General features: G+C 40.3%; 1 protein-coding gene across 2 annotated transcripts; it reads right to left on the bottom strand.

Annotated features, from left to right (window-relative positions):
- Nucleotides 1-505: 505 nt before the first annotated feature.
- On the bottom strand, nucleotides 506-20,460 carry frmd4bb (FERM domain containing 4Bb). 2 transcript variants are annotated; one of them, XM_079171951.1, is made up of 24 exons: nucleotides 20,345-20,460; nucleotides 13,491-13,556; nucleotides 12,551-12,645; nucleotides 12,343-12,435; nucleotides 11,872-11,956; nucleotides 11,480-11,536; nucleotides 11,357-11,379; nucleotides 10,351-10,434; nucleotides 10,099-10,164; nucleotides 9,763-9,820; nucleotides 9,590-9,676; nucleotides 7,567-7,643; nucleotides 7,214-7,352; nucleotides 6,987-7,128; nucleotides 6,628-6,761; nucleotides 6,325-6,441; nucleotides 5,307-5,535; nucleotides 5,167-5,220; nucleotides 4,905-5,052; nucleotides 4,521-4,688; nucleotides 3,531-4,315; nucleotides 2,708-2,846; nucleotides 2,195-2,314; nucleotides 506-1,328 (listed from the first exon to the last, which is right to left on the bottom strand). In XM_079171951.1, exons 2-23 carry the CDS (start codon nucleotides 13,554-13,556, stop codon nucleotides 2,197-2,199), a joined length of 2,964 nt encoding a protein of 987 aa, XP_079028077.1. In that variant the 5' UTR covers nucleotides 20,345-20,460; the 3' UTR covers nucleotides 506-1,328; nucleotides 2,195-2,196. The 2 variants fall into 2 exon arrangements, with proteins under 2 accessions (XP_079028077.1, XP_079028078.1); XM_079171952.1 differs by lacking the exon at nucleotides 2,195-2,314.
- Nucleotides 20,461-26,126: the final 5,666 nt, after the last annotated feature.

Below are 26,126 nucleotides of genomic sequence, written 5' to 3'. Positions count from 1 at the left end.
TTGCTGCACAACAAACGCATGAGATCGAGAGGTAGTTAATAAGTATTTTGTCATCAGGGAAATCGATACCGTCAATTGTAGTTTTTTTTTAGATCATTACTCAAGGCACAGTTTGGTACAAAGCTAGCAGGAATTTGTTGGCGCCCTGAAAATTAAGATTTTATTTAAATAAGAAATAAAAGCCTTATAGGAATAGTTTGACATTTTGGAAAATATGTCTACCTTTGGACAGAGCCAGGCCAGATGCTTCCCCTTTTTATAGTATTTATGCTACGCTAAGCTAACCGGCTGCGGCTCTATGTTTTAACAGACAGAGCGTTGTTAAACTTATCATCTTATTCCAGTATGAAAGCAAATACAGACTACCGAAAAGTTGGGTGTACTCACAAACTCAATAACAGAACCCGAACCGGTTGTTTACCAGCCACACAGAAAGTTACAACAGCCGTCTATGTGTCACATGTATTTATTCACATCCTTGTTCCCAGTGGAAAATATTTTATGACAACATCTAACATATAACTACACACTGACTGTACAAATATGTGAGAAAACAAACTACGAGACATGAATATTATGGTTTTCACGGCAGTGGTCTTCTGTTAGTATAAAAAGAAGTTCTTATATTAAAAAAAAAAGATATTCTCACCATGCATTTTAAAACACATTACGCCACCAACAAAGACAAATGGTTCTATAAACAATATTGACATAATACATTCTGATTGAAAGTTTAACAAAAGAAAGAAATGGAAATTCACCAAATAGTCTGCGCTATGTGAACATGGTCAAGCTTTGTTTTCAATGTGGATGTTATATTTAAGACTATTTTTGATCATACTTTACTGAGATGTGGTGAAAATCATTTTTATTCTATAACCTACTGTTTTGTATAAGGCAGAAGATAGTTCTTGTTAAAATACACAGAGTTGGATTTCGGTAAAAACACACATTGCCTTTTTTTTCCATCTTTAAAACACAATAGGGTTTGAATCCAGTGTGGTTGTGCAACATCTTAAAGTTCCATGACACATTCTCATCTGCCTGTATAATTCGTCCAATCCAAGGCACATGGGAAAGTCATTCAAGAGTGTCATCACTGTGTTCAGAGGTTACTTTAACATGAGGACAGCGTACACGTAGACTCCGCCATAACCTAACAGATAAAACATCTCCTAAGGAAAGGTTACGGCAGCAACAACTGTTTGTGTACAGCCTATGTTTCAACTTCATCCCCTTCATGTGCTGCTGGCCATGGCTTGATTTGTGCCAAAGTTTGGTTTGGTCCTCTTCAGTGGATGCTCATGTAGCTTCCATCCAGGTGAAATCTGTACAGGCAGTGAGAGAAGAATATGTCAAATATATTGCAGCTCAATTGTTGGAGAACAAAGAACAATTTATGGAACTTTACGGAAAAAATTGTGGGGAATGGAAAATGGAAATGCAGTACACTGAAAAGGCATGCAACATGACTTCGGCTTCATGGAGTAAATGGAAACTTCACATTTTTTTAGACATGCTAGCAGCTAAAAAGTAGGACTTTTGTCGAAACTGAAATAGCTCAACTATAGATCGGGTTGCCATGAAATTTGATTCAGATATCCATTGTCCCTGGAGGATGAAGCCTTCCATCTTTGGTGATCCTCTGACCTTTCCTCTCGTGCCACCAAGAGCTTGAAATTTCATTGGCATTCATGTTGGGACCCTTCAGGTTGAGTTGATATAACAATCCCGTCAAAAATTGTATTTGTCCAAAATTTGATTTGACGACCTGCAACACTCATGCCATTCAGTCTCACCTGTATTTTGTGTTCAGTGCTTATGAGCAAATTGCACATGCTAACTATCCGCATTTTAACATAGTCATTGTGAGCATGTTAGCATGCTAATGTTAGCATTTAGCACAAAGCACTGCTATGCCAAAGTACAGCCGCATGGAGCCGCTAGCCTGCTGTCGACTTTTAGTCTTGTTACTTTCTTTTCATCACATGATTAGACAGTTACTGTAGGTGAGGTGCAAAATCATCAACATAATGACTGACAGAAAAAAAAAATCAACCACAGATCACAATATGAAAAGGATGGATGTTTGATTAAATAAGCTACGCAGGAGTGAAACACGAATGAAGACGGGATGTCAAAATGGAGATGACTGGCAACACGACACAAAGCAGCCCGCTGTGTTCGGTCTCACCCTTAAGTGCTAGAACGGTTGTCTGATGGTTCATCTGTACTAGTGGCCTCAGAGCCAACCACCTCAACTGACTCAGATTTTTTAGGCATTGTGTCAGAGACTTTGTTTTCTGGAGGAGATCTGCACACATGAGCATTAATCATAAGTCAAGAAATGAAGGAAGAAAGGCAGGAAGAAAGAGAGATGGTCCACGTGGTTAGGGTTTTTATGAGCTCAATAGTTTCAGGTCACACAAGATAAAAACTCTTTGCAGAGCAGCACACAAAACAAAGACTTAAACTGCAACATGCATTACAGGAAACATTAGTGGCACTGACATCTGTACCTGCCATAGAGCACTGACGGGGAACATGAGCAGGCTAATTATTGTACCCATAAAATAGCGATCAGCATTTTAATTTTAAATTCTACTAATAATTCAACTGAGAGAACAACCCCCAGTTGTCTGTGGCTGACTCACTTCCTCTTGCATCCACAGCTCAGTGTGGAGATTTAGTGAACTGCAGCACTCACCTGCAGTGTGAGGGACTGCGGTTGTACGGAGAGGCAGGCGCTCCAGGGTGTGTGTACTGAGGTGTGTCGGGTGTATCGTAATCTGTCAGGCCGACTGCCAGCTGGTTTCGCCAGTTACCCGTGCTTTCCACTGAGGACACTGCAAACAAGACAAAGGCAAAAAGACTCAGCTGTTGTTGGTGTGGAGCTCAGTAGTAATTGTTGTTGAAAACACTCCTAAGTTTAACGTCATACTGCAAAACAAACAATTACCCTTCACATGATTGCAATATGTTATTACAGTGCATTTTCTGCCACTTTACATATAAACTTCACAATTGTATGATTATATAGACCTACAAACTTGCAAAACCTTTTTTTTCAAATGTATTTATACCTTTTAATTAATTTCTGGTTACCTGGTTTAGGAAATATTTCCACAACTTGGGAAACAGTTCAAAGTCATTTTTAATGTGCTGCAGACACAATATTTTTTTCTAAATCCAGATGGTTTGAAGAGTTCGGGGGTTCTGGGATTACCTTTACATCAGCAGTAAGTAAACCGCCAAGCATTTCTCTTTCAGGAAACAAAGATGTGTTGCTCTGTGACTGTATTGACTGAGTGAGTATGTGAACGTAATAGTAATATATTAGAGGCACAAACTGTGGCTAATTTTCTCCTTCTATTCTTTTTAAGCCCGGAAAAGCTTTGGGCACAGCAAAGGGGTTAGCAGCTCTTTAAGGCATGGTGGAGGAGTGCGTTTGTCTCATGTTATTAAATACGATTTTCCTTCCTATGCCAATACATTTGACTATTTCAAACTGCTCAAGGACTTCATCTCACCTGATGAAAAGGAGGTGGTTCTGCTGGAGTGGCTGAACGCCGCTGGCATGGTCTGGTAGCCCAGACTGAGCTGAGAGCCGCTGTCGAAGTCATACCCAGCCAGCATCCCCTTCCCTCCCTCCCTGGGGACCCTGCTTCGGTGGTACCAGCCTTTCAGATGCTCCGCCACCAGGGCCTTCTGCATGTTCTTGGCCAACAGCTCATTTCTGGGCCTCTCTCTGTTCCGCGGCGGCCTCACAGTTGCGTAGGGATTCTGGGAAAGACTATCTGCCCGGTCACTGCTGTAGGTCCTAAATCTGTCATGTCCATGATACCCATTTATTTGGTAGGAAGGGTTGACGTTGTAGTGGCCTTCTACTTCATTCTCATACACGTAGGCACCGTTAGAGTAAGGCTCCAGGTCCGGGCAGGGGTAGCCGGCGACGTAGTAGGCACTGGGTGCATAGTGTGCTGAGTTCTCACATGAATAACTACAACCAGAATGGTGCTGGACCAAGTTGGGCATACTCCCAGTATTTCCATACACTTCCACCTTCCTGTGGAGGCGATGCATGGTTGAGGTTCGGGAATCCAGCGTACTGTAGTGGGTGTGGGCCGCCCCGCAGTAGTCAAGACTGGACTGGCTGGTGTAAGAAGAGCAGTCCTCTAACACCTCTGTGCTGTTGCTGCGGTGGGCTGGCGACAAGACAAAGATGGGCTTCTCTGAGTCTGTGTCTTTTCTTAGCCGGGGCTGCGACTCCAGACTTCCGCTGCGATGCCTGAAGCAATGAGAAGACCCCTCCGACCTGGAGAAGGGACACAACTTTTAAACTGTCTCCTAAAAATTCATTACGGGACGATTTTTCTGGATTTCTTAGTTAAAATAAAAGGTTAGGGATTAGTATGACAGCTTTGGTTAAAAGTTAGGGGGTTTGAGAGAAGTGGGGATTAGGTTGAGGTGAAGTGTTCGTTGAAAAAAGGGAAAGATGTTGGTAATGCATCAGATCTCACCTGAGCTGGCTGCTGCTGTAGGCATTGCGGGTCATAATCGGGGTGGGAGGCATGCTGCGTGGATCTCTAGGAGGTCTGGGAAGGGTTTTATAGGGACTACTGTGGGTGGAGGAGACCTCTCTTGGGTTCTGGCAGTAGTGGGAAGTATCCTGGCCTTCAAAAGCTAATCTAAAAGGGTGTGGAGAGGATCCAAAAAATAAAAGAATAAAAGGGATGAGATGCGAGGAAAGGAATGAGCATGCATGACACAGCAAATATTAAGGTCTCTGCCAAATCATTACATAATTTTTTCTCATTACAAGAACAGCTTTTCGACAAAATCAAAAGTTGTGAAACAAGTTATACCTCACACTAGACAGAGGAAGGACATATTTTTTTCCGCACCTGCTGTGGTTCTTGTTCTGGTGATTTTCCCTCGGACATCCCCGTCGTTCGGGATCATATTCGGGTCCCAGCGATCGCATCGGACTGAGCTGCGGGGAACCTTGGACCGACCGTGACCGTGGCCTCTGACTGACACCGTCTGAGTCATCTGAATACAAAGGCAACCCGCGGTGACAAAACTGACACTCTCTCTTTCAAAAGTTGTCATAATGATAAAGGTCAGTTGAATTTAATGCACCAGAATGTGTGTTGTCTGACTCACCATCATCCAGCGGGAGACTAGACAGAGAGCTGCAGTCTGAATGGACAAGTTCATCTGGAGAAAAGAGAAAGTAACTCCATGTTTACTGTTAAAATATATCTAAATGATAATCCAGTAACACCGATTAACATGCATCATACCTGCAATGATCACTGAGGCCCGCTGTGTGGGCTTTTTCCCCTTCTTGATTCTGTACTGGTTCATCTCATCCTCTATCTGCTGGAGTTTTTGCATGGCATCCAAACAGTTTCTCCTCCTCTTCTTCTTGACAGTTTTGCACAGTTCTGGCTCATTTGCGAGCTTCTTAGCCGCCTCCACAATCTTTTGCTGCAGCGCAAATCTGCTCTCCAGGTTCCTCAGGAAGGGATCCTGCAGCAAAACACAAGCATCGCCTCCAATAAATATAACTCTTTTAGACATAGTAGTAATAATCTGAATAAACTATCGTCACCTGTTTTCCCTAAATCTGCGTAGTTTTAAGCAAATGTTACTCAATCAAGAGTAACTGGTGCATTTTTTTGTGGACTATTTCCAGCTGAAGATTGGTGCACTAGCCAGTATTTGCGTCATCAGTACTGTACTGTCGGCCAATGTCGGACTGACATTGGTCTCACTCTCTCTCTCTCTCTCTCTCTCTCTCTCTCTCTCTCTCTCTCTCTCTCTCTCTCTCTCTCTCTCTCTCTCTCTCCTCTATGCCAATGCACTCATTGCACTGGAGTCTTCTACAAGCTGCTAGCTTGACAGCTGTAAGTACTAACAACAGCCGTGTTCGTTGTTTATCTTCATTACATATTTATGTATATAATGATAGATTTAAAGGAGCGGCTTTGGAGGGAGGCTTGAAGAGATGGACTGTGTTGCCGACTTTGCGACTTTGTCTTGGTAGTTTCTCAAGATAAACAACCCTAGCTTTAACAACAGTGCAACATCAAGGATGTTGTTTTTATAACAATGGAGCTCTATGGGCACAAAGGAATAAGATATATCAGGTTATGGCTACACAGAATATACTTGTTAGTAGGATCAATTCATCGTTGGTTGTGATCTTTTTGTGGCATTTGTTGACAAAGAAAATCACCAAACTTATGTTTTAAACCCAAAAAGTGTAAATATATTAACTTTAAGGTACTTGATACAGACAGACAGTTAAGTACAGACCTCATTGTAGGGGAAAAGGTCATCCAACTTGAAAGTAGTGCCAACTCGTCGTCTGACGTGCGGCGCTCTTTCACCTGAAGAGAGGGGATACTCTTTTGGCAGCTTGCCAGTAAGCTCCTGAAAACACAAAACAACAAGTCCCCTCAATACTTTGAGCACTTTGAACTGAACTGAACCGCAGACATCAAGTAATAATAGGAGTTGCAGCTGACTGAATGTGGCTGTTTAGAGGGGGAAAAAAACATGTACCTTGCAAAATATAGTACCAGTGCAGAAGAAATGTAATTTGAAATATTTTCTCACCGCCTCTCTCATGCAAATCTTCTTCAGTTCTTTTGTTTTCTTGACCAAAATATCTTGGATCTCCTGCTCTTTTTTTCTCAGTTCAGAGAGTTTCTCTTTCTTCTGTTCTTCACTCATTTCAGAGTCTCCAGAACCTGTGAAACATTAGTCTTACTGTTCTTGCCAACATAGCATGCATCTAAAAAAAACACATACTGTGAGCTGACTTTTCACTGTCTTTTACTTTTTGATACTCAAACAGCTCAGTGTTTACCCTTCACAGCTTAGTCAGAGTATGCATATGATCAGAAATGATAACTTAAGAAAAAATACAAACTTAATAGACACTTGCTTCATGAACTGAAATAATTATAACCAACCTGTAGACACCAGGCTCCCATTGCTGGCTGTTATGAAGTTATTCTTCAGGCCTGCGTCTCCCAGTCTGTTTATTTTTGCTCCTCCGTGCTCCGTGAGATCCATGGCAATTTCCCCCACAGTTCTTGCTGTTCCTAATTTAGTCTAAAAGAATTCACAAGAACAAATATACAACAAACATCAGTGGATGGTATTAAAGTCAAGTATTAAAAGTGATGTTGACACTTACTTTCGTTTGCTTTCTGTCCAAGTAGAACTGGTGCTGGCTAATAGCCATGACCCAAATGGTTTTGATTAAAGAATGGCTGGCATACCACGTGTGGATGAGTAGGCCAGTCTGCCCAAAGGTGCGTTTGGTTACTGCTCTCCTGTTGCAAGAAACACCCCCCAAAATAAATCATAGGTTGGGATGGAGTTTTATTTAATCCCAATTCAAATAGAAACAACAGTGATACAAACGATCTCTTTGGATAAATGCTATTGACTCAATAGAGGCTAAGCAGCTGTAAGCCGAAGCAAAATGAAAACAACAAATGAATCAACTTGTATCCAGTTTAGAAAGAAGAATCTCCTGCTGCTCACCTGTGTGGATCGTTAACTTCTACAGCAAATTTCTTCTCCCGGAAGTACAAGTTTTCCAGCTGCTTCCACTGGTAAAGCTACAGGTAGAAATAAGAAATATCTGATTAGGGAAATGGATATTATGCTCTGTAATCCACAACCTGAAATGCAAAGAGATGCGCGTCGGTGCAAAGCCGGACATAATGGCTTTAAAATGTGTCCATTTGTGCCTTCAATTCAGGTGAATGTTCACGTTTTATTCCCAAAAAGATTAGTAGAGCAGGTGTTTTGGTTAACCCGTCATTAAAAAAAGCCAGACAGTAACATGAACTGTCATTAAAGTCTGGGCCGCCCAGCATGCCAAAATCTGCAATAGTGCAGGTGTTGGAAAGCTCAGAATGCCACAAGGAGACATTAGACAAAGACTCATCGCAACACTTTCCACGGTTCAGCACATCCATCCTCGTATCACCCAGGTGCTCACCGACAACAGCCAGATATGAACAATCTATTTGAGTCAGTGACTCACTGTGTGTCTGGACGAGATGAGACATAGACAGCACACAGTAAACTATACTTATGAGAGCCATTTTGTATTCTTAACAGTTTTTGTAGTTTTATGTTTATTGCAAAAGCATGTGTGTTATGCCCTTTAGAATGTTTACCATATAATAGAGTTAAGGTAATTGGTCATGTTGTAAAATGTGTGTTTTTGCCGTATTAAGATAAAGGCTCCTCTATTCTGTCCTGCTATTGGATCATTTTTGGTTGACTCCGTCTCTGTGGATGTGGAGCAACAATTTTTCTGACTGCAGATTATAAACTTTTTAGTTATAGCCAGCAGAAGGTCAATGTTTTGGTACTCCAGTTATTGCATAAGGAATTTGTTTATTTTTTGCTTACATGGAATAAAACTACTTTTAACTACGAGCTACGTCCTTGGACAGCTAACAAGAAAAGTTTAGGCTGCAAGAGCACATGGTAGTCTACGCGAGTCAGAACCCTTTACATCCTGCAAGAAGCGGCCAAGAAGGACGATAAGATAAGCTGCCACTACAATACCACTTGTGGTTGCTTTGGAAAATATTTTGTATCACCATGCTGCTACATAGTTAACATAGGAATGGAGAGGCAATCATCCACTCAGTTTTATGGCAAAAAAATGTCAGAGATTGATTGTTCAATATTTTAGATGAACATGCAAAATGTTATTCAATGAACAAAAGCCCAGTCTACTTGCAGCATTACTTCCAACCAGACAAAGAAGTGCAGTATGCAGACTTACCGGTACAATGGATGTTCACAGGTCCCAATTCTAAAGTTATTAAATCCTCCCTAACTTTGCTGTCAACACAAACACACTTTGTTCCTTCTCCTATCAGCTCCTGACTTGTCTCCTCAGGTATTCTCAGAACATGCATTATAACGTCCCGAATCCAGCCCCTTTATCTTTGACATCACCAGCTCACGCCCTCTTCTCCTCTCCAACCACACACCGCTGCCTGCACACGGCCGGCTGCTTGCACAATTTTTTGGAACACAGCTGGCAGAGATGGATTGCACCACGTGGAGCGATTACCAGGCTAGAACGGGAAGACGGTGCCGTTAAATGAATGTGAATTGTTTTGAACTCTCCTCCTCGTCTATAACGGCACTGCACTGAACGACTGGACCACATAGCTGACGGATCACTCACATGGGTGTTTCTCAAATCAAATTACACGCTCAAGCAACACCAATGAAACAAGAAAAGCAGGTTCATATTGTATGTATGGTTCTCACACATACAATATTCACTAGCTTCATTATGGAAAGAGCTCTCTAGACTGAGATTTCGCTCTAATTTTACAAGTCTGGCCTCGTCTGCTGCAGCAGCTGAAGCCCAGCCTTTTGTTGGAGTGAAATAGATGATGCACGAATGTGAGCTGGTGAATCACCACGCTATGTGCGACAGCAGCAATCCTTGCCCCTGCGCTATCATGTCCACAGTCGGATTAGTGAAGCAGAGAAATAGCGGCAGCCATTTGAGCAGGAAAATGTTTACCTTTCGAGGTTTTAATTTATCCTGCAGGTCATACTGGCCGATGCCCTTATAGCTGATTCCAAGCCACCACGGGATCCCTTGTTTATCCTGTGAGGCCAGAACACAGCTTGATGGTTGACTCAGTTTCAGGCACAACAGCTGTCATTTGCCATTAATCACAGCAGAAGACTTACCTTTACTTCATAATAATGCACGCCATACGTGGGCAAAGATTCCACTAACGTCAAATACCTAGAACAAACACAATTTGTATTACTGCTTATTTTTTTTTTTACATCTGCATGTGGTTTACCTTGGAAATTTGACCCCTGTCCAGTGAATCAGTGTGATTCACCAGACTGCAACTCAGGAGGAGCTATTGATTTCTTTCAGATGATGAGAAAAGGAGTGCCAGAGAGAGACGGAGAGAAGGGAGGGCTAATAGAGGTGAGAGGAAGATTAATGTACTTAAAGCTTAATAGCATTCATCATCTAATTACAAGTCTTGAATCATTTTCTTCCACACTTACTGCACAATGGCCTGTCCTCGGGAGACTCCTTTCAGCTGTTTATAATGTTCAATTACTCGATCCTCACTGCAATGTCAAACAAAGAAGACACCATTTTACGCTTTAAACTGATGTACAGCATCAGATCAAACCATTCTGTAGTTTAGCTGCGTTTAAAAACCTTCTTAAATCAGTGAAATCACTTCTTTTTTTTCTTTTTTTTTAAGGCATTAGTGTAGGCAAGATCTGAAATAAGCTTTCCTGTGAGCGTACCAGTATGCAAATGATGGGTGTTCCTTGAGGACTTTGGTGGGAAGAGTTGGTAGTTTCTTCAAGTCAGCTCGAGTGTTTTCATCACTGAAACAGAAATAACAAACATAACAGTTACAGTTAATAACTTGTTGAATGGACAATCTATCTCTACTACTTCACTTCTTGGATGTTTCTTTTTTTTTCGTTAAGTAAATGAAGTATCAGTGGTAAGTAATTACTGTCTTTAAGTACAATTTTGAAGTACTTTCATATTTCAAATGTTCTGCAACTTTATACTTTTATTCCACAACATTTCAAAAGGAGTACTTGTACGGTTTGATACTATACGTGCATTTTGTTGATAATACAGAGTATTTTGTCACTGTGCTATTACAACCTGTATATAAGTAAATTATCTGAATACCACTCCAACCACAATTACATGTGTGCATATAGCATTCTCCACATTGCTGGAATAAAATTCTGGTTAGACGATACTGAACCCTGTATTTTATTTGGCCTACCAGCTCTCAAATTGAATTGCACGATTGTAAACTCCTGAAGTTGCTTAAATCCCCCTAAAATCCCAGAAGAAACACAAAGGGCACGACCTCAGTGTCCTCGCTGGTAGTCACAGCCCCGGCAGCTATCGTAATAACGAATTTACTCATGTGAACAAAGATGTCAGTATTCCTAAACCATCTTACTTCATCAGCTGGTCAAAGCCAGATGGCGACCTGCACAAAGGCCTGCAGTATTCCCTCTGATCACTACATGTATAATAACATAAGGCAGATAACAGTTGCTCTCTAAGAAGTCTCTGCTCTGCAATACTTGGCTTCTATCAGCACTATGAGACTCATTAGTTGCATGGTGCAAGCTTTACAGCAGTCCGTGGTAAACCTCACATAACACTGCCATTGATTTTTCTTGTGACCTAATGAATGCCTTCACTAAAAGCTCACCATTAACTTGCCCTGCTGCTGTTAAATACTTCTTACCCAGTTGATAATATGCACTCACTTACCTTGTGTAGTCTCCCTTCGCCTCCTAGTGATGAAAATAATACATGTTATCAGATGACATGCTTTAAAGGGATTCTAGATGTGGTCATTAATGTTTGTATTATGAGCCTATTAAAAGCACGAACCTGCAGAGAATTTGCAGCTAATTTGAAGACGTTGTCACTTTCCACTTCTATAAACCCCTGAGAAACATAAAAGATCAACATAAGAAATAAATATGCACGACGCAGAAAATGTGCTCCATGTGGAGAAAGCTTTCTAGATCCAAATGTAGAATATGTTGCCCTCCAATAACCTCTGCTTATTCTCAGGATGAACCCTTGTGTTTTGCTTTTTTTTTGTTTTTCTTAGACTATTTACATTCCAGCCAGCAGAGTGGGAAAACTGTGCCCTGCGGCCATTGTCTGCTAAGCTGCAAGGGGTCCAGAGACAGTGAATCATCAGGAAGCTGTTGAGAACAAAAACAACTTGCCGCGTAGATTTTTCATTGCTTCGAAAACAAGAGAAAAACACTTACATTGTAGACAGCAGACTTTGCATTCAGGAAGAATAACTCCACCGTTATGATGTCCTTAAGCTGTGTTATGTTTTCTACATAAAACCTATGAAGGATAAAAGCAAATGCACACACAACAGTTTAAAAGTTAAACAGAGATTACTTGTCACTGTGTCATTATAGGAAATCCTCAATCTGCACTTTTCTCTGCCTGCCTAGTAATTGTTTTCGTTGGCAGTGTGAGGTGTTGGTTAGAGTGATGGTTTATGATGATGTGCAAAAAATAAAAAAAACACTTGATAGTCAAAGCTTCAAAGCAGTCAGACACTAGTTGATAAATAGTTGATAATATATACAGTATTTACATATACACATAAGACAATCAGGATAGGAACCACCCGGGACATTTTGTTCACGGCTATACTCCATATCAACAAAGTACTGCTCCCTGCTGGAGATCTTACGATTTGCATGAGAAACATTTATTATTACCTGACCAGGAAGTTGAGGGCAACAGGCCCGGACTTCTTCAAAAAGTCATGTTCAAGAACTCTGCGGTCCATCTGCAACCACTTACGCCGACCACTGCGAAAGCAAACAGACTGCAGCATCAGGAAGCTGCATTTTGCACACACTTGTGTATGGACATTATGTAAATAGGCAGACCATTGAAAAGAAATAAACTCAACAATTTACATACTGGTCATCAAAAAATGCAATTCCAAAGAATTCCTTCTCTTTGAGGTTGAAGTGGGAAGAAACCAAGTCGAGGAGTTCGTAGGACAGCAGTTTAGGCTGTGGGAGAAGGTTTAGATATTAGACATTAGATTAGGTACATTAGGTAAACATACATTGTAAAATAATTGATAAATGTGTCAGAGATCCATGAGGAAATTATTTTCCTTCCCTCCGAAGAGAGACAAAGACTGCAAGATCAATTAGAGCGCAGACAGTAGCAGGAGTGAGTGAGGATACAGTCTTGTGCTCAAGGACACTTCAACAGTGAACATACTCAGGGACTTAACCCAGGGAGGGGCTTCCTACTCACCAACCTCCCGTACAACCTTTTTTTTACAAATGTACCACTGAAAGCATGCCATATGCAGTGTATCATTAAATGACAGAAACACATCTATGACAGTAACTCTTTTCTTTTTTTTAACCTACAATTACAGCTCACCTGGGGGCAGAGGAAACAAGATGTGAGCACAACACTGACATAATCTCTTAAGTAAAGAACTTCTTAGCAAAGCAGCTGCTTATGTACACGCCTGGCACGTACGGAGCAACATTTGCATTTATTTGGAGCCGTGGTTTCTGACCACCTGATGAAGAAAGTTCAATATTCACTCTTCTTTTAGCTCTGGTTTGCTTGCCGCCAACTCTTGAGGGAATTATCTGGCTCATAAGCTGCCAAATGCTCCAACTTAAAAACATAGTAAACCAAAACACTACAGTTGCAGTAAAAAAAAAACGAAACAATGAGCTGAAGGATGCTCATTGAGGGGAACTGCAGAGTCGGATCATTTTCTGTGGGTTCATTACTGCCAGAAACCCCGTTCACATTACAGATAGCCATTTCATCAACGGTTATTATAAAAGCATTGACTATCGTCGCTTCACGTCGGGAGCAGTCATACCTGAACCAGCAGCTCTAGCTTCCTGTCATCCAGCAGCTGCACTTGGCACAGTCTGCCCTCAGTCATCTGCAGAGAAATGAAAAGAGGAAGTGCAAAGCTTGTGACACAGATCACGAAGCTATTCATCACAACGAGGCAGAATGACATCAGGTCTTGTGTATTGGTAATGTGTTTACAGCTATGACCTACAGCACACATAAGGCCTGATAATAAGGGCTTGTAACTCTGAAGTAAAGAGTCTTAAAGATAGGCACTTAGCAAAAGGCCTTGGTGGTAAATACAGAAAAAAAAAACATTGACGTTGTTCATGACAATAAAGCCATTGTCTCAAGGATTTATTGCCATAGCAACCAAAGGAAGGATTTGGACCATTTTTAACCTTTCACATTTAACTTTTTTTATTTCAGTCTCTCAGACTCTCTGACATTTAAGTGAAGAAATATCCAGTGGTGGAACGTAAATGTACTTACGTACTGTACTTCTACTTTATACTTCTACTACAAGTGTGAAACATCCTACTTTTTACTCCACTACATTTATTTGACAGCTAGTTGCTTTGCATAATAACATTTTACACACAAAACATATCGTCAGTATGTACAATATAATGCATTTCTACAGATTAAACTACCCATCAGTTTATAAAGTAATTCAAATGAGTTTCACCTCCACCACAATGCTGCTCAGACATGAATGCAACTATAATTGTAATCAATTATAACAATATAAGCATTGTATAAGCATAGTAAGTACATTTACCTGTACATTTAGTTTGTAATGCTTATGTACTTTTACTTGTAATGGAGTATTTTACACTTTTGCTATTGCTACTTTTACTAAGTAAAAGATCTTAATATGTCTTCCACCACAGCTAATATCTTTATAATCACAACCTTCTCACCCTGTTCAATGAAATATTAATGGATCAAGTTCCAATCACTATAGTGCAAGATCATTTTGGAACACAAAGCCCTTCGAACAATGATTCTCGTCACAGAATCAGCTTGACCTACTAAGAGACACAGAGCGCGCCGTACGCCCGATATATCAAATAGCTGGTAAAAATGACAGATTGAGGTTGACCATTTTCACAACAAGACCTGCTCACAAACTGAAAAAGAAACACTTTTCAAACAGATTCAACAGCCTTCTCCTCTGACAGAATGAGGCTGATTTCAACTTGGCGTGAACCGAGCAGCTGCTGTACCTGGTAAACCTCTCCGGGGAGGGTGCAGGTGCGGATGCATCCCTGACCAGACCTCATCCCTTAAACAAGAGTCTCCTCTTGGATCCGGACCATGAAATCGTCAGCTTTTGACTGAGCAGCAACAGACGATCGGGATTAACTGCGCAACTTGTTCCATCCAGGTTTATTGACTGAGCAGTCAGGCCTTACCGTAGCTGTGTGCAGCGACGGCTTACGCGGTGTAGCCAGTTAATGAGAAACCAACAGCTGACTGAAGGCTGGGTCAGAATCCTAGCCACACTTTAGGGTTTATTGCTTCTTAATACGAACAATAGGGGTCAGACAGGAAACATGAGTAGTCAATATGGTCTGCTGAATTTACTGAGACATTTTAGATGCTTATTTAACTTGTGTGCTGTTCTGTGGCTGAATAGATTTTCCTCTAGAGATCAGGTTCCTCTTGCTTCCTTTTTATGTACATTTTAACTGAGTGATTTGATAGAAGAGGTACTAAAGTGATTGAAACAACTCAAAGAGGCTTTACTTTACACACACTCTACTTCTCATGTGTTCTCGTCCTCACACTGCTGCACTAATAAACGATTAAACAAATTGCCCTGCTTCCCGAAACGGATGGGACACACCCGGTCACGTCTTTGTATTACACCATCTGTAATGTTTTAACGAGCACTCTGTCAATTACAGCCTCTGAATAACGTGCCATTCTTTTCGCCGCAGTCGTAAATTCTCTTTCAGGATCAAAATTAAAAGTCACATTCAATTAATGCAATTAATTTGGAGTGTGGCTCTGTGTGCCAATCACATTATTACATTGATTTGAGCTTTGATTCAGTTAGGACTGCATCATGGTGGGGTCACACAATTTGTCTCTGTGGCATGACACGACTCTGGCTGGCATGTAAAGTAAAGACATTGGCCACTAGATGGTGCAGGGATTATTCTTCTTCTATGTGGAGAAGTTGTTCATGTGGAGAAAATGGCTTCTTAAACAAGCATGTGCCTGAGGAATTTTCATAAGCAGTTATTAGCTCAGCAGACGAGAGTCAAATGCTGCTGGGATGACTTATGCAATATAGATGAAGTGAGTGGGAGGTGGAGCCGTGAGTTTTAGGAATCTACACTATTAATCATCTGGGAGCTGTAATCACTACAATAACTGCTATTTATATCTGACTGAGCAGCCCAGCAACACTGACTGACCCAGCAGTTTCTCTGCCACAGCACACAGATGTTACTACAATATGCTGGAAACCCAACTTGACATCTTCTAATAGCTTGTTTTGTCAGTCCAGCTGTCAAAAACCCCAAAGATTACAAGTTTAAGAAAAAGAAAAGCAGAAAATCCTCACACGGGACAAGCTTGAACCAGCAGATATTCTGTATTTTTGCTTCAAATGTGACCTAAAGAGTTGCCGATTCATTTTTTTTGTTGATCAATTAAACGATTAATCGACTCATCGTTGCAGCTCCGCTAAAAACTGCTAAAAATCTAAATCTTCATTAGTCATCTCATGATGTACTTTTATTCATCACAGCACAGCAGACAGCGCGGCTTAATGAACCAAACACAACCTATTCAACCTGAATAAAAAGCCAGCCTTGGACCCTGTGGGGTTAAGACAAGCACTGAACCTTTATGTAAAAAAAGAGATGAAAGAACTGTCAGTCTTTGTGTTTGTCTCTCCAGAGGCGCTGCAGGGTACAGAGTGCAGGGTGGGCTCTAGTCTGGAGCCTGAGGTTGGCATATAGACAGCTTGTTATAGCGTGCTACAGTGGAGACTTGGAGAAGGTGCAGATGAGACCTCCTTCACAAGGACAAAAAGAATAACCATGTGCATTACAATTAGACATAACCTGGTAAGATGTAGAGATATAAGCCCCTCTGACATTGAGCAAACAATAGAAATTAACCTTTTGGACCCTAAGCCTTTTTTTAGGCCTTTTCTCGAAAATTGTAACCTTAACACACTTTAATTTTTATAAAAATACATCATATCAAGCTTAAAAGTTGTACAATTAGCTAACAGGATAATTGATCTGCCTCCTGAGTAAACTGGCTGTCAGTGTTTAATACGTCACACTGTTTAAATGTCATGTCCAGACTGCAGCCCGTCTTATCTCAGTTTCCTGTTTTCATGCATTATTGATGAAGGCTGGTATCACACACAAGTCAGCGTCTGCTCTTTATGCTTACATGCTCTTTGGAAGACACCCACTGCATTCAGACAAAGCCAGAAATGGTTTAGAAACTCCCAAACTATATTAATTTAGATTTATTTATTTTATTTTATTTATTTTTTAGAACACCTGTACAACACTAAAGTAACTATAGTGACCGTATTGGCCCATTAAGACAAAGACAAGAAGCCAAAATTAATCAAAATAAAAACCTGTGCATTCAAGGAAGTGACATCCAATACACTGGTGGTAAAGAGAAACACACTAAGTCATGTGTTTTGAGTAAATGAGATTTGACAGTTCCTCTTTGAGAATAGCTGTAGCTTATGTAGCTGACCTCTGACCCTGACTGGTAACAACACAGAGACCTTCATGATTAATCACGACTTCACTCCATGGATTCAAATGGTTGATTATATATTGTGAAATAAGTGATATCGTCATTCTGTTTCTGGCCTTGCATTATGGGAAGAAAGTCTCCTAAAGAAATCTCGCTGGCAGGAAGCTTAATTAGTAGGCGTATTGGCAGTGCAACAAATAATAAATAGAACACACTAAAGCCCAAAACGGGTCAGAGCAGTGAGTACAGAATGAGAAGCCGTGGTTACAGAGGCTGTGGGATGAAGGACACAGATTATCTGAAACCTCATCTGATATCCCATCATGACTCATGTTGTCAGCGGTCAAAAGGTATCTGTGTAGCATCATCTCCAAAAGAGAACCAGCCTGGCTGTTTGTGATATCCGGGAAATTCATGAACACAATGAGGCCCAGGATATTATGGAGAAATCCGGAAGAAATATAATTTTTTATTATTATATCACAACACCTCAGTAATACAAGGGCGGGTATCGCAGAGGAGTGATTCATGTGAATGATGTCATCATGCAGTACAAGTTCAAAAGGACGTCTACAAAAGCAGTAGGACATCGTGATATATTTTCTAATGGCTGTCATGCAACTACAAGAAGGAACATCAGACGACTATATTTTATTAGAAGCCACAGTGACAGCAGTGGTCAAATCTGCTTCTATCAGTCGCTGTAGGATTGTAATGCTAGCAGTAGAAAAGCTAAATAAGTACAAATATCCAAGTTAGCCTTCGGAGGGCTGGGTGATATGGCCAAAATCTTCTATCCCGATATGTCATTTCATATCTCGATAACAATATACATCACGATAAAGACATTTTTCTGGTAATTCAATTAATTAATAAATGGTGTTCGCAATAACCACATGGTAAAGTCTATTTTTGTATATTCCTGTGTGAATTAAATACTTGACAAATTAAAAGTGCAGACTCATTTTATAAGGAACTTTAGTGCAAACGTTTACACTTCGCACTTGCTGCAAAAGCTTGTGGAGATTCCAAAATGAGATCAATAGGTTTATCAAATGGGGAACATGAATGTGTTTGTTGGGATATCTTGTCTTTGGGTAGAATTCCATGTTTATAAATGTATTCCTGGATCCAAGATACGTGTGTTCTTTGGATCAGTCGTCCATATAGGCAGATTGATCCAGAGGTGCAAAAAAACTCCACTTTTATTGATCAGGGTGCAAATACTCTGGTTACATATATTTTAAAACCCACACATTATCAAACACCAGCATCTCAGTGCAGAAGTGAAATATCCTTAAAAAAAGCACACAGCCCATATAGACAAACAGACACGTCTAAAAGCAATCATGAGAGCTTTACCACCAATTGCCCTCATTCTCTGGGTTTCACAGCTATTCCCACTGGCACTCCTGATATCACAAAACTGCAGAGTTTCATTACAGAGAACTGCAGTGACTTTCTGCAGTGCTGAGGGACGAGGCACTGAGGCACGGACGTGAATGGGTGGAGAAAATCATGGAACATGACCAAATGTCATGATCTAAACGAATAAGGGTGTCAGCCCAGTGAAAATCCTATTATCCTATACAGGAATATTGACAGGGATTCAATCAAGTTATATTTTTTGTCTTTACCTTAACTGAAACCATATGTCTAGGGGCAGTGTAATATGTTGAAACTGGATCAATCAGTCAGGATTTTCAGGAAAGCTGCACGTAAGTAAGATTAAGTTCTAACCCCAAATCCCATGCCAACCTGTTCCACTTCAGTGATGCTGCTCGCCTTTCACCATCCTATATCAGATTTATTCCTTCTGTGTAAAGTGTATGAATACAAGATTACTCGCCTGTCCAAAAATAGATCTCTCCCCCTCTCTGTCTTTAGCACATTTCTCAGAAAGTCTCGGGAGGCTTTGATTTTTAAATGAACGGTTGCCAACTGAGTGCTGAGACATTTCTCAGCAGCTTCAAACACCGGCCTCTTAAGGCTCTCAAACTGTGAGGACAAGTGAGGATATGCGTAAAAAAATGTATTCAATCGTGTGCTGAGTTTTGATTCTGTTGAATATGTAATGAAGGAGTTAACCAGAAGCCTGACTTTAGTGACCCTTTAAAAGAGTTCGAAGTCAGAATTTGCCCCCAAAAGGTTGACGGGTGTGATGAATGGCACAGGACATCCTCTCCAACAAATAGGAAGAGCAAGAAAGTTTCACACTGCAGGTGTGTCATACAGACGCCACCATCTCAACAACAATTCCTGTTTACAATGTCTGATGCTTTAATTACACACACACACACACACACACACACACACACACACACACACACACACACACACACACACACGTGTGTCACTTCCTTCAACTCTGAGATAACTCAGCAGGTCAGTGTCAAGCTTTGCAGGGCTCATCCGTTGAAGTAAAAATAAATATCCAGAACAATACATTTTAAGAAAAATCACCTACCTGCACCAAACAACTAATGTCCTACAAGACATGACTAAAAATGCTTGGCCTGGATCACCAGTTGTCCCCATAGCAACAAATCACAAACACTTCCAAATAGAAAATGATAATAATGCAAAACAAAACATAAAAATTAGGCAATGCATTGGACGCCCTCTTTTCTTTACTGTTCTTAAAGTCACACAACCTAAATAAATGTATTATACAGCCTGCCTCTCCAGATTAGATTCAATCAGACCAGTCAAATAGCTTAAACTATACTTTTTTTTCTTTTTTACTTAAAAACATCTAATACTACCATCTAAAATCCACTACAAACAGCAATATTGTCCACAGCATCCTACAATGAGACTAGCCCACCTCAGGGCCGGTTCCCACTGTGCAGGGAGAACAATGAATGTGCTACACCGGGCTACTGTATATGGGTGGTTCTCCACCTGAGCCCCATTACTAACACAGATGTGTCAAATAAAACCTCACTCCTCCTTGTTTTACTGAGGAAACACGCCAAGTCGCTGCGGAGAGCCAAACCCATGCCGTTGTAATTTTCATTGATGCTCTCTCCCCGGATCACATGCGCCCATGACTCGGTCTACTTTGTCTCCTCACAGCTCACTGAGGCGGGTTGAATCTGCTCCATCACATCATATATATCGCCTTACCTTCGCTCTCCTTATATCCCGTTTAGGTATTGATAAGGTATAGCTTCCCCTGCATATTGATCACCCCTCTGTTCAGCTTTCTCCCCGGCTGCTTTTGCCAGGGAGGGGAGCCGCCGTGCAGCCGCTGTCCATGTTCATCCTCCGGTAGTACTGTAGCGCACACACACACGCCTCGTATTGAGCCACACTCACCACGCCTTCACCCGCCGGCTATTATGTGAACGAGCCCCGCATCCCCTCCCTCCCTCCCTCTGCCTCTCATCCAGCAGCTGCCGGCCGGTCTGAATCACTCTGAATCCTCATAATAATTAAGCTTGATCGCCTGAAGATTATATATACACACACATATATATATAATGAATATATATATAATATACAGGTATATATAGTATATATACAGTACATATACACATATACAGTATATATACACATACTACATGCATAAATATATATATATGCATTCTGACTTTATCACACCAAGTGGATTCTGTGTTATCTCCAAAATTACGATAACGCTCATATGGAGGGAGCTACATTAAATCTGTACTCATATTATTTTTTATATTTGATGTATTGAGCCCTTATTGTATCATATAACTTCTGTTTATTGTTTAATTGGCTGTTCATTATATTTCCATGACAGCAACTGCTCTTAGCAAATGATTACAATGTCACCATTAAACCCAACCCAATAAAATGATATCAAAAGCAAACATGTGATAGGCAAAACAATCAATTAGGTAAGGTTATAAAATGACAGTCCGCAAATTACTGTGTAACATTTTGTGGGTGAATAAAATACCTATTGTGGTACCAGTATGTACAGGGATAGAAGAGAAAAGGTTGGGGAAACAAAGCGGTTAAAGACTGTGTTCAAGAGAGACTTAAAGTACACTGCAAGATTGCTGAGGACCTTATTTAATAATCACAGGGTAACGCTAACCAGGCAGAAACAATTATGTAACAGTGTTGATATGTTTACTTATGTTTCTTTGGGAGATTGCATGTACATTATTGGTTAGGTTTATGTTTTTTAAATGTTGAAGTACCGGACTTTAAATTACATTATGGAATATTAAAGTATGTTTTCAAGTTTGTTGTTTGTTTTTTAGCTGCAAGTTTAAGGGCCACACCTTGTTTTTCTTTTTTCATGACACATCTGTTGTGAGAGGACCTCGTTTATACCTTGTAATTATTCAATATGTACTGGGTAATTAAAAAAGTACTTACAATGTAATATAGTTTTATGTCCCCATAAACGCAAAATTGTTCCCTTTGTGTTTATTTTTGGTTGAGGTAGCATAATGTGACCCCTCCTCGCCTGTGACCCCTCCTCGCCTGTTAAATAACTGTGGACACCTCCAGAAAGGAATATACCGTAGTGTGTTTTACTGTATCCATCTAAAAATACCTTTCTGTTGAATATTTAAATGATCTTTTAGTAAATATGACTAAAGGGTATTCCCAACAATCCAGCTAACAGGTTTTTTCTGTTTGTTTTTGTCTTCTTGGATGCACTGTATTTGCACAAGCTATTTGTTGACCTACTTACATTCACCTGTGGCACTAAAACAGGATATAAGTGATTAAAAAAACGTTAGACAACGGACTAAGGACAGGAAACGGTAACCACAGTTAATCTTTTTATCACAATTTGTTTGACCATCAACACCAGCTGCAAGAAACGACTATTCACTGATAAACAATGACATTGAGTGACAAATTAACAAATTTGATGTTCCTGACTCTGAGGTTTGTTTTCAGCATATTAAATGGACGAAAACCACCGTCATATTAATAAGGACTTTAAAGCGTTAACCTAAGTCGACCTACGTTGAAATCAAATCAACATTCAGCATTGCAGAAGAAAGTTTACATGTTGTTCAAGAGCAAAAACTGATTAAATCTGTTATTTAAAACGTCTCTGTTGGCCTCATGTTGTGCAGAAGATATATGCTGAGCAAATCTAAATATCAGTTTGGTGGCTACTATTAAGCGAAGTTTACTTAAACAGTCAGTTAACATCTTTGACTTGTGCAATTCACGAGACGCAATACTGTTCGACCAGACTATTGGTATGTGTTTCACATGTGATATTCATTTCAGCTTAGGAGTGACGGTGCCACTGAAATATTCATTACTGTCTTCATTCTTTAGTCCGCTGGCAATTTTCTAAAGAAGCGAGCACAGCGGCCTTATATAAGGCCTGAAAACATCATTTTATTCTGTTACACAAATAAATATTGAGATAGTGTATAATGGATACTCTGACAAACAGCATTTTGCAATTAAAATAGCTGAATACTTTAGGAACTGTATTGCTACTACTGTGCGTCCTCACAGTCTACAGTAAATGCTGTAGCCTATCAGCAGAGAGAGGCCCCCCCCCCCCCCCTTTGCTCGTGGATTTCTGACATCAGACATGAATAAGTATCTCATTAAGATCCCCCAAAACCATCTGTCCAGTGAGTCACCTCCTTACTGGAAAATCTTCTCATAGACAAAAGAGTGGGATTCCCTTGTTACCCTCATTAGTAATTCAATTATATCTTCAATGGCAACGTTCAATACATTCATGAAACACAACGAAGACAGTGCTTTTTTGTGATGACATTCTGTGGCATGTTATTTTCAATCGACAGGATATTATTTGTCTGTATGCTTATCCTCAGTCTTCATCATTTTGTATAAAAAAAAAACTTCATAACTGCTGCATGCAAGGTAACTATGTAAGTAGAGAATTATGTATATATACATATATATATATATGTATATATACACACACACATACAGTATATATATGTATTTTGATGCATAGTTGACTGTGTGTCCCATCACTTTTCAGTCGTCATTCATGCATAGTCAAATTTGGCTTGGCAGACGCTTTATGCAAATGCCCCCACACCAACAACAATAGAAACTGAAGTGACTGAACAACAACATAAACTAGAAATAACTATCCATTGTCTCATATGGGGCCGTCCTGACCAAAGAAATTCTTAGTCTCGATTAGTTAATTCAGTTGAGAGATTCACAAAACTTTCTCCAGTTTCTCTCCAAATCGTGCGGTTACCAGAGATGTGCTCACAAGTTTGCTGGAAATAAGTCATCCAGCATGAAAAAATAATTAAAAAAAATTGCTTATGGACAAAGGAAATCTTCTGAGAGGGGGAACCCCTATCTCATACAAAAATACTTAGAATAAGAGTGCTGCCAATGTTATGTACATAGATTTTAAAAAGATTTCTAATGAACGGAAGAAAAATCTAAAGTACATGATCAGAATATTTTGGAAACGTGGGCATGAATAAGCAAATGTATGAGCAAACACAATGTGACACGTGGGATCAACATTTTGAAATAACAACAAAGAGAGGCGCATTCACCAACAATATTTATATAAATGCGTCTGGTTTTGGATATGTTGTGTATCATAACTGAGATTTGTAAGAATTTCAGGTTTAACTTCTCCTAACAATACACAAAAGCATCCTTATTTTAGCGTGCACTGATTAAATATTGTATATATTTAAACTGTCCCAAGAGAAGCAAACATAAGAATCAAGTGAAACAATGCATTTACTTCATGTAGTATGGACCAATCCATTTTCTAATATGGCAATTTGTTATTGGTTCAGCTTCTTGTCGGTGAGTCAGTTTTCAAACACACAAACAGATCAGTAGACGACAGTAAACACGAAACTCCACTAATATCCTGGATCACCCGGACACCTTTGGCTCGTATTCCAGTATCGTGTTTTGACTGCAACATACAGGAAGTGCTTTGTGGCAAACGGCTGCAAGTCGCTGACGATTGGCGGACAGAGTTCTCCCATGAAAACAAGGGGAAGAGGACTGTCTGTTCACACCTTTCTCTTCTACTGTTGGCCTACATAGCAGGTATTGCTCTGTCTTCTTAGCCAGCAGTGTTTGCACTGGCTGCCACTGCTTATTAAATCTGCACAACACTGTGCAAACAATGATGTATTACTCTTGTCTATAATTACGTCTGTGTGTTCAGTTATCTCATGGCACACGGCCGGTATGAGGATACCTTGGTCGCTGGACATTTGCTGTCAGTCTCTAACACTGAATTTCTGTGCTACAGCCTTCATGTTGTAATGGCAGCATGCTGGATGTGGAAGCAGAAGGAGGTTAGAAATGATTGCACATGAGGGGATGGTCAATTATCTCAAAATGTAACCTGATGAATTTCTGGGGCTTGACTTTACTCTGATTGCACATTTTGGCCGTCACACGTTTGAATAAGTCCCCGGTTCAGAATAAATTGTTTTTATGCTGTAATCAAATCCAATTTGGGTCAATATAGCAGCAACACAGGTTAAGTTTATCTTAGTATTCATGGGTTGAAAACCACTAGGTCACCAATCAACCCTGTGTTTTATACTAACCCTAACTACAATATGGTTATTCTGACCCACAAGCTCAAGTTTTACCATAAAACTGATTTATTGTCAGTTGTTCAAAACAGTGTGCACCTGATATTCAAAACCGTAGGGGATATGCATCATTCACAATCTGTAACAAATAGTGATATGCAAGTTTAAACAGAGCTAGAGAATATAGAACAGGTCTCACCGCATTTTAGTTTGGGTAACCACGTTATTAACACTGGGTCAAAACAACCAATTGTCATGGGGTTTAAAACAGATCCAGGATTATATTCTTATAGAGGTTTCAATCAAATCAGGCCTCAAAGACAGAACAATTTGAGCTGAAGTATCAAATATGTATACCCACTTGAGGAATTACAAAGGGCATTGTAGTCTATAAACTCAGGGGGCCTCCCTCAGCTGGAGGCCCTTTGTAATCAGTGCCACTGTTCACCCCACAACACCACCCAGAATAATGTGTTGTCTAGTCTATTGTGCGTCTGGCTCCGTCCTCTTTTGACTGAATGTGAAGCCCTGCAGGTCCTGCATCATGTCTCCTGGTCTGACTGTAACTTGCTTTTCATATGCCTCTGGGCTTTTGTTATAAAGAAAATCTCTTGTGCAAATACCGGCAAATGCTGTCTCTTATTCTGGTTACATCCTTCTTCAATCATCATCATGCCATTTGAGGCTTTTAAAAAAAAAAAAGTTCTTTAAGTCTGTACTTTCCAGCAAGAGTACATTTGCATGATATTTGCCTCAGTGAAATGCAGACTTAGACCAGTCGAGCAGGATGAGGCTAATGCAAATATTGAACCTGAATTTACATTTTGTAATAGAAAGTGCCCCCCGGTGGGCCCACAACACTGGCTTCTCCGGCTATATACTGCCCCCAAGTGGTGGATAGGAGTCAAGTGAGGAGAACATACTTGAGCAGAGAGAAGAGTGAGAAGCTGAGGATCAGACGGGCAGTGAAGTCAGGTCAGGCTGTCTGCACAGGAAACAGAGGGAAACAAGAGACATGAGGGTCGACAGAGCCTCCAGGTTTGTTATGATTTTTTTGTGCATTATTGCCGGGTCGATACGATAAATGTAGGATTTGGCCTATAGGCAACAATGTAATGAGTGTCTGACGTTGTGTTGTTTTAGTGCAAACGTGGGCCTATTTTTAAATGTGTTTTATACGCAGCAGTGAAGCACATGCTAGATAGCAAAGTAAAACAGCAATATATTCTAATGGAAATATATGTTTTAAGATTGAAAATGACAACACATGTGGCTGCAGTTTTTTAAGGTCAGTCTATACATAGTATTAATTAAAATAATCGATATTTTATTGATTTTGGCCTCTCATGTGCTTTCACCACATTTATTTTGTGAAATTGGAC

Source organism: Pholis gunnellus (genome assembly GCF_910591455.1).
Source record: "Pholis gunnellus genome assembly, chromosome: 2".
NCBI lineage: Eukaryota > Metazoa > Chordata > Actinopteri > Perciformes > Pholidae > Pholis > Pholis gunnellus.
Note: the sequence above shows the minus strand (reverse complement) of the source record. Positions and strands in the feature narration are given on the sequence as shown.